The sequence below is a fragment of the Lipotes vexillifer genome, unplaced genomic scaffold (assembly GCF_000442215.2).
Source record: "Lipotes vexillifer unplaced genomic scaffold, Lipotes_vexillifer_v1.1 scaffold327, whole genome shotgun sequence".
NCBI lineage: Eukaryota > Metazoa > Chordata > Mammalia > Artiodactyla > Lipotidae > Lipotes > Lipotes vexillifer.
In genome coordinates, this window is record NW_006771143.1 from 1,351,064 (window position 1) to 1,365,673 (window position 14,610).

Here is a 14,610-nt window from a genome sequence, read left to right on the forward strand (position 1 = left end):
TTTTTGTTGCACACTATCATCAGATAGTTATGGGGGATGAGGAAGGGAAAATTACGTATTATAACTAAAAATTATGAGACTGTGTAATCTATTATCATCACACTGAGCAAGCTTGTTGATCTATGAACCAAGCTTGCTCAGTGGTGTGAAGCTTCTTGTGGTATGAATAATGTGTGTCCTCTCTTATTACTAGAACTGAATGCTCACCATCTCCTCCAAAGCATACTATATATTCAAGGACTGAAATACACAATTAATATTACCCTACTTGGCTGAACATTTGAAATTTTTATGCATTTCTTTTACAAGTTTTATGACATACATGGCAGCGTTTTGTTTCATTTTTTTCCATCCCCCAAATTGAGTTGTTTTTGTTCTCTTTCCAACTGGGAATTGAAGTTGTTGGGGAAAAAAATCCCATTGTCAGCATACCAATCTCCAAACTGTTAAGATGCATTATGCTATCTAAAATTTTAAGAGATAACAACTTGTTCTGCATCCTTAAGGCTAAGAGATGTGTACTTTATGGACAATAGCACAGAAAATTCATAGAAAATAAACCTATTCCCTACATAGAGCAGCTAAAGTTGAATAGTCATTAAAGGCCAATGAAAATTTATTAGATGCTCCAAGAAGAATTTTAATATAGCTGAAACCTGGAAAACATCTCAAAAATCACAAATCCATCAGAACTTGCAACGAGAGGAAGGTGGAGATAGATTGTCTGACAGTGGCTCGGACAAACTAGGTCCTACCTTAAGAGTGAATCCTGAGTGTTCTTTTCATCTTCATTTTAATATCTTCTAATCGTCTCTGCTCTTCAAAGCTGTGATGCTCCAACCCTTTTTCATGTGAACGTGTGTCCACGAGGTGCTTATTTGAACCTTTGCAGCAGTACATCATCTACTTAGACCTAATCATTCAAGCGCACTCAAGTTCTGATGCAAGGCCAAGTTCACAAAGTGAATCCTGGATTATTCCTTAATCTCAAAATGCTCTAGTCTTTAATAATAAGCATTTATAAACCAATAGATCCTTTAGGGCTATCCAGGCATGCTCCCACGTTTTTCCTCCCATATTCATTCTACTTTGTTTCTCGTTGGTAAGTGCTGCTTTTCCTAAACTGATTTCAGGTCCTCAGTTATTTTAGGAACTCATGCCAGTGGTTTTGCAGTATATTTTAGTGCCCTAGCTTTCACATGATGTTGTTATAAAGATAAGTAACTTATTGCTTTCTAGTCTTCTGCTGACCTTCTTGACTTGAATTTAACAAAAGGTGGTAGAGCCTTAGTTTTATTGCAGTGGCACTTAAAAATATTCTTGTGCCCAATAGGCATCATGATCAGAAAAGAGACAGAGAATATCTAAGTAACCCTGCTGGTCATGGTGGTGAGATCAGGAACCAGCACTGGGCCTATTCCTTCCTCCTTAGTTCAGCTTGCAGTGTTTTTCTTACTCTCTTATCAGTTCATACCAATATCTCCTCTCCTTCCAGTTCCTCTTTCCAAGTGTGCAGTAAGAAGGGCTTAGTTTCAGACATTATTCATGTCCCTTCCTGTAGTGTGAATCTATTTCTGACTTCTTCCTCAGGCCAGTTTTCATTAGAGGTACACTAGTAGACAAAAAAATGACATTAAAATTTACCTCTAATAATCTGAGCTTGACTCTTTTTAAAGCAATTTTACATTTATTAGCTTTTTAATAATTTTTTAAAAACTTGATGGGGTATAGGTACTGTTATCATCCCGTGTTTAAAAATGTGGAAACTGAAACTCAGAGAGGTAAAGCAACTTTCTCCAGGTGAAAATACTAGTAAATGTTAGAGGGAAGATTTGAACCCAGGCAGTCTGGCATGAGTCTACATGCTTTACCAGCTCTCTATCTGTACTGCCTCCCTCTTGTGATTCCTTTCTCTCTCAAAGGCTGCAGACACAATTTGGGTCCAAGCACAGGATAAAATGGAAATAAGATAAAGCAAATTAATGTGGGCCTAATAGTAGCAACTGAATGTTTTTTATAAATGATGAAGATGCAGCTGCTGCTGAAGGTACCACTAGCTATTGGCATTTTACCATGTGTCTGCACATCATTTCATGTAATCCTAGCATCCATTGTTGTCCTTGCTGCTTGCTGGCTGTGTAACTGTAGGGAGGTTCTATAGACACTGAGCTTACATTTCCTTCAACTTCCAATGATTTATATGGAGCCATAGTGTTAGAAATAGAATTTAATAAAAATTTTAAAGATATATTTTGAGTACCTCCTTGATGCAAGGTATTTTAATAGGTACTAAATAGAATACAACAATAAGTAAAAGTCTTTATCTTCAGTGAGCTTGAGTTAATGTGACAAAACTTTTCTAAACCATTTCTTTCTTGACTTTCCATCAAGTTAATTAGCTATGGAACCTTTCCCCACAGTTTATAACAATGCATCTTTCCGGTCTCCTACTGTGGGGTGGCGGGGGTGTAATAGACCAATGGTCCCAGCTGCTGTGCTCTGAAATCCATCACTGTTGGTACAGAGACCACAATTCTCAAGGGGCCACTTCCAGCCAATGACACATTGTGGCAGTGATACTTAGACCCATTCCTGGGAACTGCAGGACTCCACTGACACATGACTTGGCTAAGGGCTCTCCATCAGCCTTGCCAAACTTTTGCACAACTTCCCTGCAGGCTAAAACTTCCAGTTAGCCTTACTCCCTTCCCTCTTTTCTTCACTGTGGTTCGATCTACATCCCAGTCAGAAGGTGACCCTAGCCAACTCTGGCTTTTTCCCAATTTTCTCTCACAGGCATGTCCCCTAATAAATTTCCTGCAAGTCTAATTCATCATCTGCTTCTTAGAGGTCACAAACTATCACACCTGTTGTTTGGACTTGAATCATACAATTATAAATTTAAGGCAGTCCAGGAACAATTTAATGAATGAGATTCAATCTCTAGGTGGAAACAGGTTTGAAAGGACAGAAAGGGCACCTCTCAAAGTTGAGGCACTATCTCTTTAACTTGATGAGAGGATAGTTGAATAAATATTTAACTTTGGCCTAATTGAAATGGCGGTAAAATAAATTTGCTAAAGGTCATCCAAGGAAAATACCCTGGCAATCAGTTTTCTCAAAAGGTCTGGAAAAAGTGTTTGATAACCCATTAGGAGAGAGCCCAGTGAACCATGATCCATAGGTCAAGTTCGAAATGCCATCTTTTTTTGTTAATAAAGTTTTATATGTTGTATATGGGGGTGCTTTCTCAATAAAACAGCAGAATTGAGTAGTTGCACCAGAGCCTGCCAAGACTAAGATATTTACTATATGGCCCTTTACAGAAAAAGCTGGCTAACCCCTGCACCAAGAAACAAACTTCTAAAGAGCAAGGAGTTTGTCTGTCTTGCTTACTGTTCAATCCTTAGGATTTAAAACAGTACTTGGTACACAGTAGGCTCTCAATAAATACTTGTTGAATGATTAAATTCACTGATATTAGTCTCTTAATTTCTGTATATTTCAGTCCAGTGCTCCCAAGCCAAGGACAATGTCCTAAGGGTTGTGTGTTCATGGTAATATATACCCACGAATAGTGGATGGGTCAGAATAGGACTTTGAACAGAAGCAGCCTACTGCAAAGATGTTCTGACTGACTGAGAACATTGGATGAATGTATTTTCTCTGTACTCTGAGGATCATGAGAAATTTGGCCATCTTCCTGCCTCGTAATGCTAGTGTAGCATTGGGATGAGTACTGGAGAGAAGTCAGATGCCATCAGCCGCAGCAAGCAGAAGATCTCCTGGTGATTGAAAGAAATCATTTTGATAGCAGTTGTTATTGACTGAGGGGAGATACCTTTCTTTTCCAGAGGGAAGCTACTTGTATACAGCTGCATGAGCCTATGGGAAAGAACTCAGACTAGAGACAGATTACCTGGCTTCCATTATGACTCTACTGTGAATTAGCTCTGTTGGGCAAGTTACTTCTACCCAAAATTTCTGCATCTGTAATACAAGGACTATCTCTACTAAACTCCATAACCCAGTAAGGTTATCATTATATTATAAATACATTATATGTTTACATATAATACAAATTAAAATATACAATATAATTAAAATAATTATATATAGTATTATCTATATATTATTATGACTAAAATTAATTCTCCAAGATTAACTAATTTTCACATTCAAATTTCCTCAATTTTTCTGCCAAAAATTTTATAGACATTTTACTTTTCAAGACTTAATAGTCCCTTTTAATTTGGAGTAATCTTACATTTTTAAAAATTGAGGTATAGTTGATTTACAATATTAAATGTTTCAGATGTACAACATAGTGATTCACAATTTTTAAAGATTATACTCCATTTATAGTTATTATAAAATATTGACTATATTCCCAGTGCTGTACAATATATCCTTGTGGCTTGTTTATTTTATACATAGTAGTTTGTACCTCTTAATCCCCTACCCCTATCTTGCCTCTCCTCACCTTCCCTCTCCCCACTGGTAACCACTAAATTGTTTTCTGTAACTGTGAGTCTGTTTCTTTTTTGTTATATTCACTAGTTTGTTTTATATTTTAGATTCCACATATAAGTGATAACATACAATATTTGTCTTTCTCTGTTTGACTTTCTCGTTTTTCTTGAGGTTTTGCTCTGTATACCGTCCCATATTCTTAAATTGTCTGAATATTTCTTTTACTCTTCCATCCCCTGTACTTTTTTTTAAACTGGAAATTAAGTCAACAGGCTTAATTAGGTTGAGTTGAACATGGTGGTGGGAGTACTTTGTAGAATTACTGGTCACCTCCTATTCCATCTCATCAGGAGGCACAAATGCCAGCTTGCCACCCTCTCAGTGACGCTATTTTAACTTGGTTAGGGTAAAAGGCTCCATAGCTCTCCATTCCAATTGTCCATTTTCCCCTTGGAAATTAACAAGAAAACTGTAAGTTATTATATTGACTATATTCCCAGTGCTGTACAATATATCCTTGTGGCTTGTTTATTTTATACATAGTAGTTTGTACCTCTTAATCCCCTACCCCTATCTTGCCTCTCCTCACCTTCCCTCTCCCCACTGGTAACCACTAAATTGTTTTCTGTAACTGTGAGTCTGTTTCTTTTTTGTTATATTCACTAGTTTGTTTTATATTTTAGATTCCACATATAAGTGATAACATACAATATTTGTCTTTCTCTGTTTGACTTTCTCGTTTTTCTTGAGGTTTTGCTCTGTATACCGTCCCATATTCTTAAATTGTCTGAATATTTCTTTTACTCTTCCATCCCCTGTACTTTTTTTTAAACTGGAAATTAAGTCAACAGGCTTAATTAGGTTGAGTTGAACATGGTGGTGGGAGTACTTTGTAGAATTACTGGTCACCTCCTATTCCATCTCATCAGGAGGCACAAATGCCAGCTTGCCACCCTCTCAGTGACGCTATTTTAACTTGGTTAGGGTAAAAGGCTCCATAGCTCTCCATTCCAATTGTCCATTTTCCCCTTGGAAATTAACAAGAAAACTGTAGGGTGATACTTTGTCACATTGCCCATCACTGACCAAATAAATTATTTCATTGATTTTTTAAAATGGTGATCTAACTCTCATTCCATGTACATGTACCAGCCTTCATTCTTCTGTAAAAGTCTAATTGCCAGGACATCATACCTTGTGTTATATTTTTTTTTTGAAAGACAGTTAAAGTAAAAGAAAACACAAACCTACAGCAAGGCTGATTGGAAAGTTAATATGCCAGTGAAAGAAATTTTCTTTTGTGGGAGATTTTCCTTTCAAGGAAGATTAGATGCCCTCAAGTATTAAAGGGAAGCTGGATGAAATTATCTAGCTCACTTTCTTTAAAAAAAATAGTAATTTTTATTTTTAAAATTTTGCTTATTTTTTAAAGAAAGAACTGAAATTTTATAGTCCATAAATCCACGGTTCCAAGTCTTATATCTTCCTTACTCTGTGGTATATTCTGAAAAATTTAAGCTTTGAAATTGTTTCTTGGGGGCTTGTGTCATATACTCTTCACTTTCCCCTTTGCTTTGCTTTCCTTCTCCTTTCCTTTCCCTTTTTCTCCTTCTCTCTCTATCTCTTTCTTTCTTTTCTTTCTTTCTGGTATATGCTTTTGGAATGTGTTTAGGCTAAAGAAGGAAATGTCTTTTGTCATTTTAATGGAACACTTAGATTATTGCTAAGCAGCAATTTCCATAGTTTCCTGTACAGTTCTCATCAGTTGCCTGCTTTTGAACTTCAGGCCTATTTTAATACATCAAGGGAGAGAGCTGAAATAAAGCAGCTATTGGGTTAAGGCGATGGGGAAAGAAGAGGAGGGGTTGGCTTTTGTGCTCAAAATCAGCCTGAGATGACCTGACACTTAGCCTGGACTTCTGAGATTTGTCCCCCTCTTTCTCCCACATTCAGATCCTGCTTTAGATTTGGGCTGTTATAATTGAAGTCCAGCTTGATATTCACCTGGCCTGCTACCCTCTCTTGTTACCCTCTGAGCATGACGCAACTTGAAAACCGACTCACTATCCACTGCCTAGCGTATCATCTAACAAATAGCTCTGAGTGCCCCAGGATTCCAGGCCCCATGCTGGGCTCTGGCGGTTTGGAGGGCTCCAGATGGAGTAGTCCTGCCTCTGTGCAGGACTGTGCAGCTGACATCCTCACGGGGCAGAAAGGCAGCATATGAGCATACTGACAGGATGATTTCCAATAGTGATGATTTCATAAAGAAAGTAAAACAAGGCCACCTGATGGAGGATGATGGGGGAGCTCCTCTACAGAGAATAGCCAGGAAGGGCCTCCTTAGGTAAGACATGAATGATGAAAAGAAATCAGCCATGCATCTGGGAAGGGGTGGACATTCCAGGCAGGGGAAACTGCAAAGACCCTGAGATGGAGATGAATTTGGCATGTTGGGGTAGCAGAAAGAAGGCCAATATTATTGGAGCATAATAAACAAGGGGGAGAGTTGAAAGGAAGTGAGATCTGAGAAGTAATCAGGGTCCTGATCACATAGGACCTTGTAGGGCTAGGCCAAGAACTTTGGAATTTGTTCTAATTGTAAAGGGAAGTCACTAGCATATTTAATATAGGAAATGACATCTGATTTGTGTTTTTAAAAAGATCACTCTGGTTGCTGTGTAGCAAATGGACTCTGTAGGACAAAGTAGAGAAAAGTTAGGAGCTGTAGTGTCTCCAGACTTAGATATAGGCAACTTCATTTTCAATTTTGGATGGTTCCATTTTGTTCTCAGGGTTCTCTCATGTTCTTCTCAGACATGGAAAAGAACACTTTTTGTCCTTTGTAAAATAAAAGTTTTGGTATTTGAGAATATCAGGAAGTATGATCAGAGAATACAGTGAATAAAGGAGAAAACATTTCATTTAACAGCATATGATATGCTTGATTCAGTGAGACAATGTACGGCACATTGAGGGTCTTCTCTGTGCCAAGCACTGTTCTAAATCTCACTAAAAAAATGTAGATGTGTCATCCCCTATTTTATTATTTTATAAATTGTCATTCTGGTTAATGAACAAACAAACAGAAAACTTGCCCAGACAAAAATATGTTTAATAGTTGAAAGTTATATCTTGTGCATCCCTCATCTTTACATTCTCTGCCATTTTTTCCTCTGGGCTGCTTTTAACTCTATCTTCAAATCTCAGGTCCTCTTGCTCCTGTGTTTCCTCAAATGAAACAATTCAGGATGGGAAATACTTTTTTAAAACTCTAGAACACTCCACAAATATGAGTTTTAATTAGTAGTAGTAACTTTTAGACTGGTTTTCAGATCCATATTCATGACAGTTGTATAAATGAATCATAGTAGCTTAAAACTTTTTTAAAGCTAAATGCCCCATCTCAGTATTCTTTTCCCTAACCCCCTGGCCCAACCCCTTCAGCAAGGGTGAAAAAGAATGAAGCAAGTTATGCAAGACTGAATCATATATTTGTAGTAGCATATCCTGTCTTTATTTTAAAATGATATTCTGTTCAACTTGGATTTTTTTTACATTAATTTTGATCTTTCAAAATGTTGCATTCAAATATTACTTATCTTGATTATTGAGTTTTTTGACACATCCTTAAATTTTACAACCCAGGCAGTTGCCTCTCTCATCTCACCCTAGTCCCTGTCCTGCTCCCCCTGCAAATACATCCCCTTTCCCCACAATCTCCATTAGCCCAAGCCCAGCCCTGATTGTGTCAGTATATTTTGAAAAGGCTTTTTCTGTGTGCATCTGATATAATCCCAGGTTTAGACCTGCTACAAAGAAGGAGGAAAGTTCTACTGGTGTCATTTTTAGAGGAGGACCCTTTAGATTGATACTGACCCTCCAGAAGGTTTCCCAGGTTCCTTTCAGTACATAGTTCTAAAAAAGGCATGGTGGTTTTAAAAAGTCTCAAATGACATAGGGAGCTTTTAAAACTATAATTTTACCTTCTTCCTTGCCCTTTTTACCTCCCTTAAAGAAGAAGGAGAAGGGGGCAGGGCAAAGGCAGTGGCACAGTTTGAAGGCATCTTCTAGGACTGGAATGTGTGTGATGTTTGCTTGGAGGATGGATAGGTTTGGGTTCATGGCTCAGACTCATGTTATATTAAAGCTTGACTAGGGCTTCCCTGGTGGCGCAGTGATTGAGGGTCCGCCTGCCAATGCAGGGGACGTGGGTTCGTGCTCCGGTCTGGGAGGATCCCACATGCCGCGGAGCGGCTGGGCCCGTGAGCCCATGGCCGCTGAGCCTGCGCGTCCGGAGCCTGTGCTCCGCAACGGGAGAGGCCACAGCAGTGAGAGGCCCGCGTACTGCAAATAAACAAACAAATAAAGCTTGACTAGCAGCATGAGTCTTTGTGATTCAAGATGAGGTGAACATTTACTGTTTCTTGAGGACCCAGCGTAGTGCAGTTGAAAGGATAACTAACAGTCTGTCTTCAGTGCACTCTGGGTTCCTGGTCACTTCATCTCCTCAGATGAAGACCCAGGATGGGTTATTTCTCCCTCTTCTTGGTTTTCGGTGTAAAGCATTAGAATTAGAGTCACAGTATCTGGGTTTGAAACCCAACTCTTCCCTTGGTTCCTGTGTGGTTTCTGGCTTCTCTCTGAACTTCAGTTGCCTCATTTGTAAACTGACCATAGCAATTCCTCTTTTCAGTGTGTACCCATGTCCGTGATATGATGACATCTGGAAGGGCTGACATGAACTAACATGATAGGTGTTCAGTAATTGTGATCATGAATCTGTCTAAACTATATCACGAGTTTTTTGCACATTTCTAATTAGTTTTTGCGAGGTGATGGATCAAGGCAGACATGTTTTACATGCCTAGTAGTTATTCTTTGTTACACACAATATTTAAGATCTTGTACTAACATTTATCTTGTAAATATCAGAGATAATATATGTAAGACAGTTAGCACAGGGGAACATCCTAGGGTTTGAGGAAATGAAAATTGAAATATGAAAATGGATTTAACAACTCAGTTTTCTCCTTCAACTGCAACTTCCATCTTGAACAAATATAATGTTTGAGACATGTAAGGCATTAATTAGTAGAATGTAGACCATTTAATTATTCTAGAAGAAATATTATTTAAAAAGAAAACACAGCTAAATAAAAACCCCAAAATAATTGTTTTGACTCTTTGTAAAGATTGAAATGTTTTTATCTTTTATCTTAAGGTACTAAATCAAACTTCTCGACTTGAAATACAGCTGCTGGAGAATTCATTATCAACATACAAGCTAGAGAAACAGCTTCTTCAACAGACAAATGAAATCCTAAAGATTCATGAGAAAAACAGGTGAAGATTGTTGTATTCCAAAAATATGTACATTTGTACTTATTTATATCCTCCACCACTCTGCCAACTCTTAAAAAAAGATGTAATTTGCAAAAAGAAAAATACGGAGCCAAATTAATTTTTAATATAAAAAGGAATGAGAGCTTAAGGTGACTACAGCCAAGTATGTCAACAATAAGATTAATACTGTTACTTACACTCTTGAAATATTTCTTTTTATAACTTTTAACACTAATTTATCTAATGTTCAGTTGTTCAAATCTTACCATATCCACAAAAACTAATTGATTCTATGACTAAATTTGGTGACACAAAATATTGACAATTTTCAGCAGAACCAAAAAGTAGGGAAAAGATAGAGCTTCTGAAACTCTGTAACTTGAATTGTCACTCTACCAGCCCTAAACCTTGTACAGAGCTACAAGGTTTGAATTCAGAGATCTTCCACAGGAGAGAAGCAGATTTTCTTTTCAGAAAATTATTTCCCTATAAAGCTGATTCAAATGTTGTTTCCCCCTCCCATTTAAAGCCATTAACTCTGAACATAATAAATTTCTTTGGTTAGCTTTATAGACGTGTTTTATAAACTATGAATCATCTCAGGTAAGTGAAAGGGACTTACAGATCCTGATAGCCAGGATGATATATAGACTGCATGATTTTGAAGTCACTGGCATTCAGGATGGGCAATTCAATCAAAGCACTGACCTCTGTAGAACAAATATATTGTATATTAATTACATTTTCTTCTGGATATTCGGACAGCTTGAAGAAGTTTCAGTTCTTATGCATTATATTGATTTGAAGATCTTTGTGTTGCTACAAACTATTAAATACCACTGTCTCGGTGGAATCAGCGTTTCCACCATATTCCAAACCAGAAAGGCACCTAAGATGAACTGCTCGTTCTCCTTTTACTGTACAGATGAGGGAACGGACTCAGTGGAAGTGAGTGATCTATCCAAGGTCACACCGCTTGCTGGTGGCACAACTGGGAATGTAATCCAGGTTTCTTTATTCCTAGTCTTTCTCTTTCCACTGTAGCGCATGATCTCTCAGTACTGTCTTCAACCTAGAAGGATTTCCCAACTTCATGCTAAGTGTAGGCCTTAATGACAATGATGATAATTAAATTTTTACATGAAGAAGATAAACCTGACTTTTGGTTTAGAGTCTCAAAGGGGTCAATCCATGTTCTGTGACTTGTATTTCTAAGTCCTACATTTGTTTATCTTTGTACTATGTCATGGGGTAAACTGTATAACTAAATAACTATAAATAAACTTGACAGGACTTGACTCTGAACTGGTTGCATGATGAAATGTTCTGGAATTGAAAATCCTGTTTAAAAGTACCATTTATCCCACTGCATTTTCACAGTAACCAGACACATACATGTAACAGGTATACTTTACGGCAACTATTCCTTGATTTAGGGGTCCTACCATGCTTTAACTTTGTCGCTAAAAGCAAACCCCATTTATAATCACGTTTCAAGATGCTATTGTGAAAACTTTGTCTAGGAATGAAGAAGTAAAATAATGACAATTTTAACGTATTCTTAGGTGGTTTTTATAATTCTATAAATAACACACATTTATTGTAGAAAAGTGAGAAGGTATACAAGAAAATTAAAAACCATAATCCCATCACATTGAGAGAGCTTCATATGTTGCTGTATGAAAAATATAAATATGTTTTCTCAAAAAGTTGTGTCATGCTATACATACTGTTTTTTGCAGCCTGCTTTCTGTGGAGATAGATACCTTTTTTAATCCGTAAAGATCCCTCTAGTATAATTCTTAATAACTACATGATATTTCATGTTATAGGTGTAACCTAGGGTCGTTTTGATTCATCTCTCACTAAGTGTGTGGCCACATATGATTTCTCTATTAAAAAAGTCAGCATGAATTTACACTCTTCAATTCTCCTGCTGCTGATATGTGTATTATTTTTTGGTGTATGTCTGACACTTTAGCTGGGAGGCCTGAAAGTGCTCACCCTTACCTACAAAAACAAATGCTTTTCTGAAGTGTCACTTGTGCTCTGCTCTCTCCGTCTCTTCTTATCTCTGTCTCGTTCCCTCCTTGCTGCTCATGTTCATTCTTTCTCTCTTTGCTTTCTTCTTCTCCTCCCTCCCCCAGTCTCCCTCCTCCTCTTGCTTCGTCCTTTCCTCCTCTTCTAAGTGTACCCCTACCTACCCTCATTCCAGATCATGTTGGATTCTTTTGTCTTTCCATTATGATTCTTGCTTGATATGGCACCTGGTATCATTTCCGTCTATGGAATTCTCACCATGGAATAATTTTTTTCCAACAGCAACTGCTTAAAAAATGTTCTCTCTGTTCCATCAGTAAAGCTGAGTCAAAGTTTGAGCTCTCAGAAGAGCTGCACTGCGGCTCAAGTGTGCAGGGTTTCTCCATGTGCCAAGACCTCTCAGAGGAATCTGACTCCTGATCCCAAGCACATACATGCCTTCTGCTGATGAGTTTTTCCCTCACTGAATTCTAATTTCTAAGGAAAATTCAGGTTTTCTTATATATACAAGTCACACCATTTATTGATAATGATAACTTTTTTCAAGATTATAACAATTTCGTTTCCTAGCAGTATAGGTATTTCACAGTGAATTCAGGGATTTAGGTTTTAACTTGAAATTCATTTCTGCGCTCATGCTGAAAAAAACTTAGATGCATCTTTTACTCCTACTCTGCACCCCTTAGTTTTTGACCCTCAAGTATGACATTACCTCACATGTGGTTCCTTGGGGTATTTTTCTATCAAAGTGCTGAATCTCCTGGCATTTCCATATCTCTGTAGTTATCTGTGTCTTCCTATTGACGGGTCCATGTGTATAATGGAGTGTTGGTGGGACATCTCTTCTTAAACCAGGCATATTCTTCCACGAACCATTTAGAGGAAAAGTGTTTTTCTTTACACAAGACAGAAGTACCCATTTGTGATACACAGCATACTTTCCCTATTATGTTTATTATTATTGTTTATTTTCATATGTAAAATGGAATTGGAGGAACTCTGCCAAGCCCTTTCTAGATCAACAAAGAAACGTGCCCCCCCATACCATTTAAGTGGATAGAAGGTGAAGGTCAAGCATGAAGCTGTTTATGTATTTTAAAATAGTTTATTGATCATCCATACCTACTCCTTAAATGAATCTTAATCCTCCAAATGCAACAAGAAGCTATTTCTACATTGAGGCATCTATGAAATGTAAGAACAACATGCCATTTGTCGGCCAGGTCTGGTTTGGATCAGCTAATACATTTTGCAAAGGGGATTATCTAAATTATGCTTTGCTTCCTCCCCCGGGAATGTTAGGGGTTGTGTCTGGGTGTGTGACTTACCAGTTTTGAGTATGATGGGGCCTCAGCTGCCAAGTCAGTGAACTGGCCCTTCAGAGGGTCCACCGCTTCTTTGGCACCACTTCTTTGGCAGAACACAGAGGAATATTTTATGGACAGGATTATACTACACAATCATGCTGAGAAGTCCTGCTGATTTACATCCTGACAAATTAAATGCATCACTTGTAGGGTTGAAAACAGAATTTTGGCCTCATTAGGTTCACTTCTTTATCCCCTAAAGGGCCAAAGGCACAAAGCAGGAGTAGGATTAACAACACTTGCTCTGCTGTTTGTTTTCCTAACAGTCTAGTTGGGGGTGACTCCAAGAAGCTTCCAGTTTGCTTTTTTTAGGATTTCTTTTTATTGGATGCTATCCTAATCTCAAAACTTGGTTTCATTCCTTACCTCAAGGAAATAGCACTTAGAAGTAAGAGATCAGTAACTGGCCCATATAATTGAAATTATACAACCAAGAACTCAAAACAGGGGAAGCATTAATATTTACCTCACACAGAGGGTTGGTATGACAAAGTGAGTCTTGTAATTGTCAACTTTTATTGGATTTCTCCAGTATATTTCTGCTCAGAAAAATAGAAAAGAGAGGTAGACAGGGAAGGATGTCATAATGCAGATTCCTTCAGCTGAGCTAAATATGTAACTGGATCTTCTGGTGTCAAGATTTGGTCAGCTGACTAGGTTTCAAGGCACCTGTCCATCTGTGACATAACCCCAACTTTTTCCAAGGTTGGAGCATAGCCAGGTGAAAAAAATATTCTGCCTCACCAGGGTACACAGGAAGACAAATCAACACTCCATGTGTACAAAGATGGAGCCCTTGGGCTTTCTTGATCAAACTTGTGTTGAATATGCAGAATGAAGATTAGGGAAATCTTCAGTTAGACCATTTAGAGTGAAGTGAAACTACACAAATGGTGGTCATTCTGACATAGTTTCAGCAAAATTATCTGCCTAACTTTAATATCAGGCAGGTGAACATCTAAGCCAGGTGCTTTACATACACTACTGCTAATCCTCCAACTAATCCTGCAAACTATCTATTGTTATTTTCATTTTTCATGAAGAAACTCAAGTTCAAAGAGGTCAGGTAACTTGCCCATGACCAAACAGCTGATGTATGGCAAAATTAGCATTCAAGTCCACATGATTCTCTGTCTTAATTATTATAAAAATGTTTTCCCAATATGATGCAGCCTTAGGATTAATTGATGTGGTTGTCAAGTTATCCTCAGCATAATCAAATACAAATTTGGAGAAAGGGATAGGCTAGTTGTTTTTGGCCTACTCCTATACAGATCATTATTTATTCCTCCTAATACTAGAGTAGGAAATATAAACTATTTATTTTACCTTGGGAATTCACTGAACTTATTTGATTTTTTTTTTTTTTTTTTTTTTTTTTTTT

At 37.7% G+C, this 14,610-nt stretch overlaps 1 protein-coding gene across 2 annotated transcripts in view; it reads left to right on the forward strand.

Annotated features, from left to right (window-relative positions):
* Positions 1-14,610, forward strand: part of ANGPT1 (angiopoietin 1) — a 252,366-nt gene that overhangs the window by 155,269 nt on the left and 82,487 nt on the right. For both annotated transcript variants that reach the window (XM_007446535.1, XM_007446536.1), the window contains exon 3: positions 9,698-9,819. In XM_007446535.1, coding sequence (XP_007446597.1) covers positions 9,698-9,819 — 122 coding nt within the window. The remainder of the gene's footprint in view (positions 1-9,697; positions 9,820-14,610) is intronic.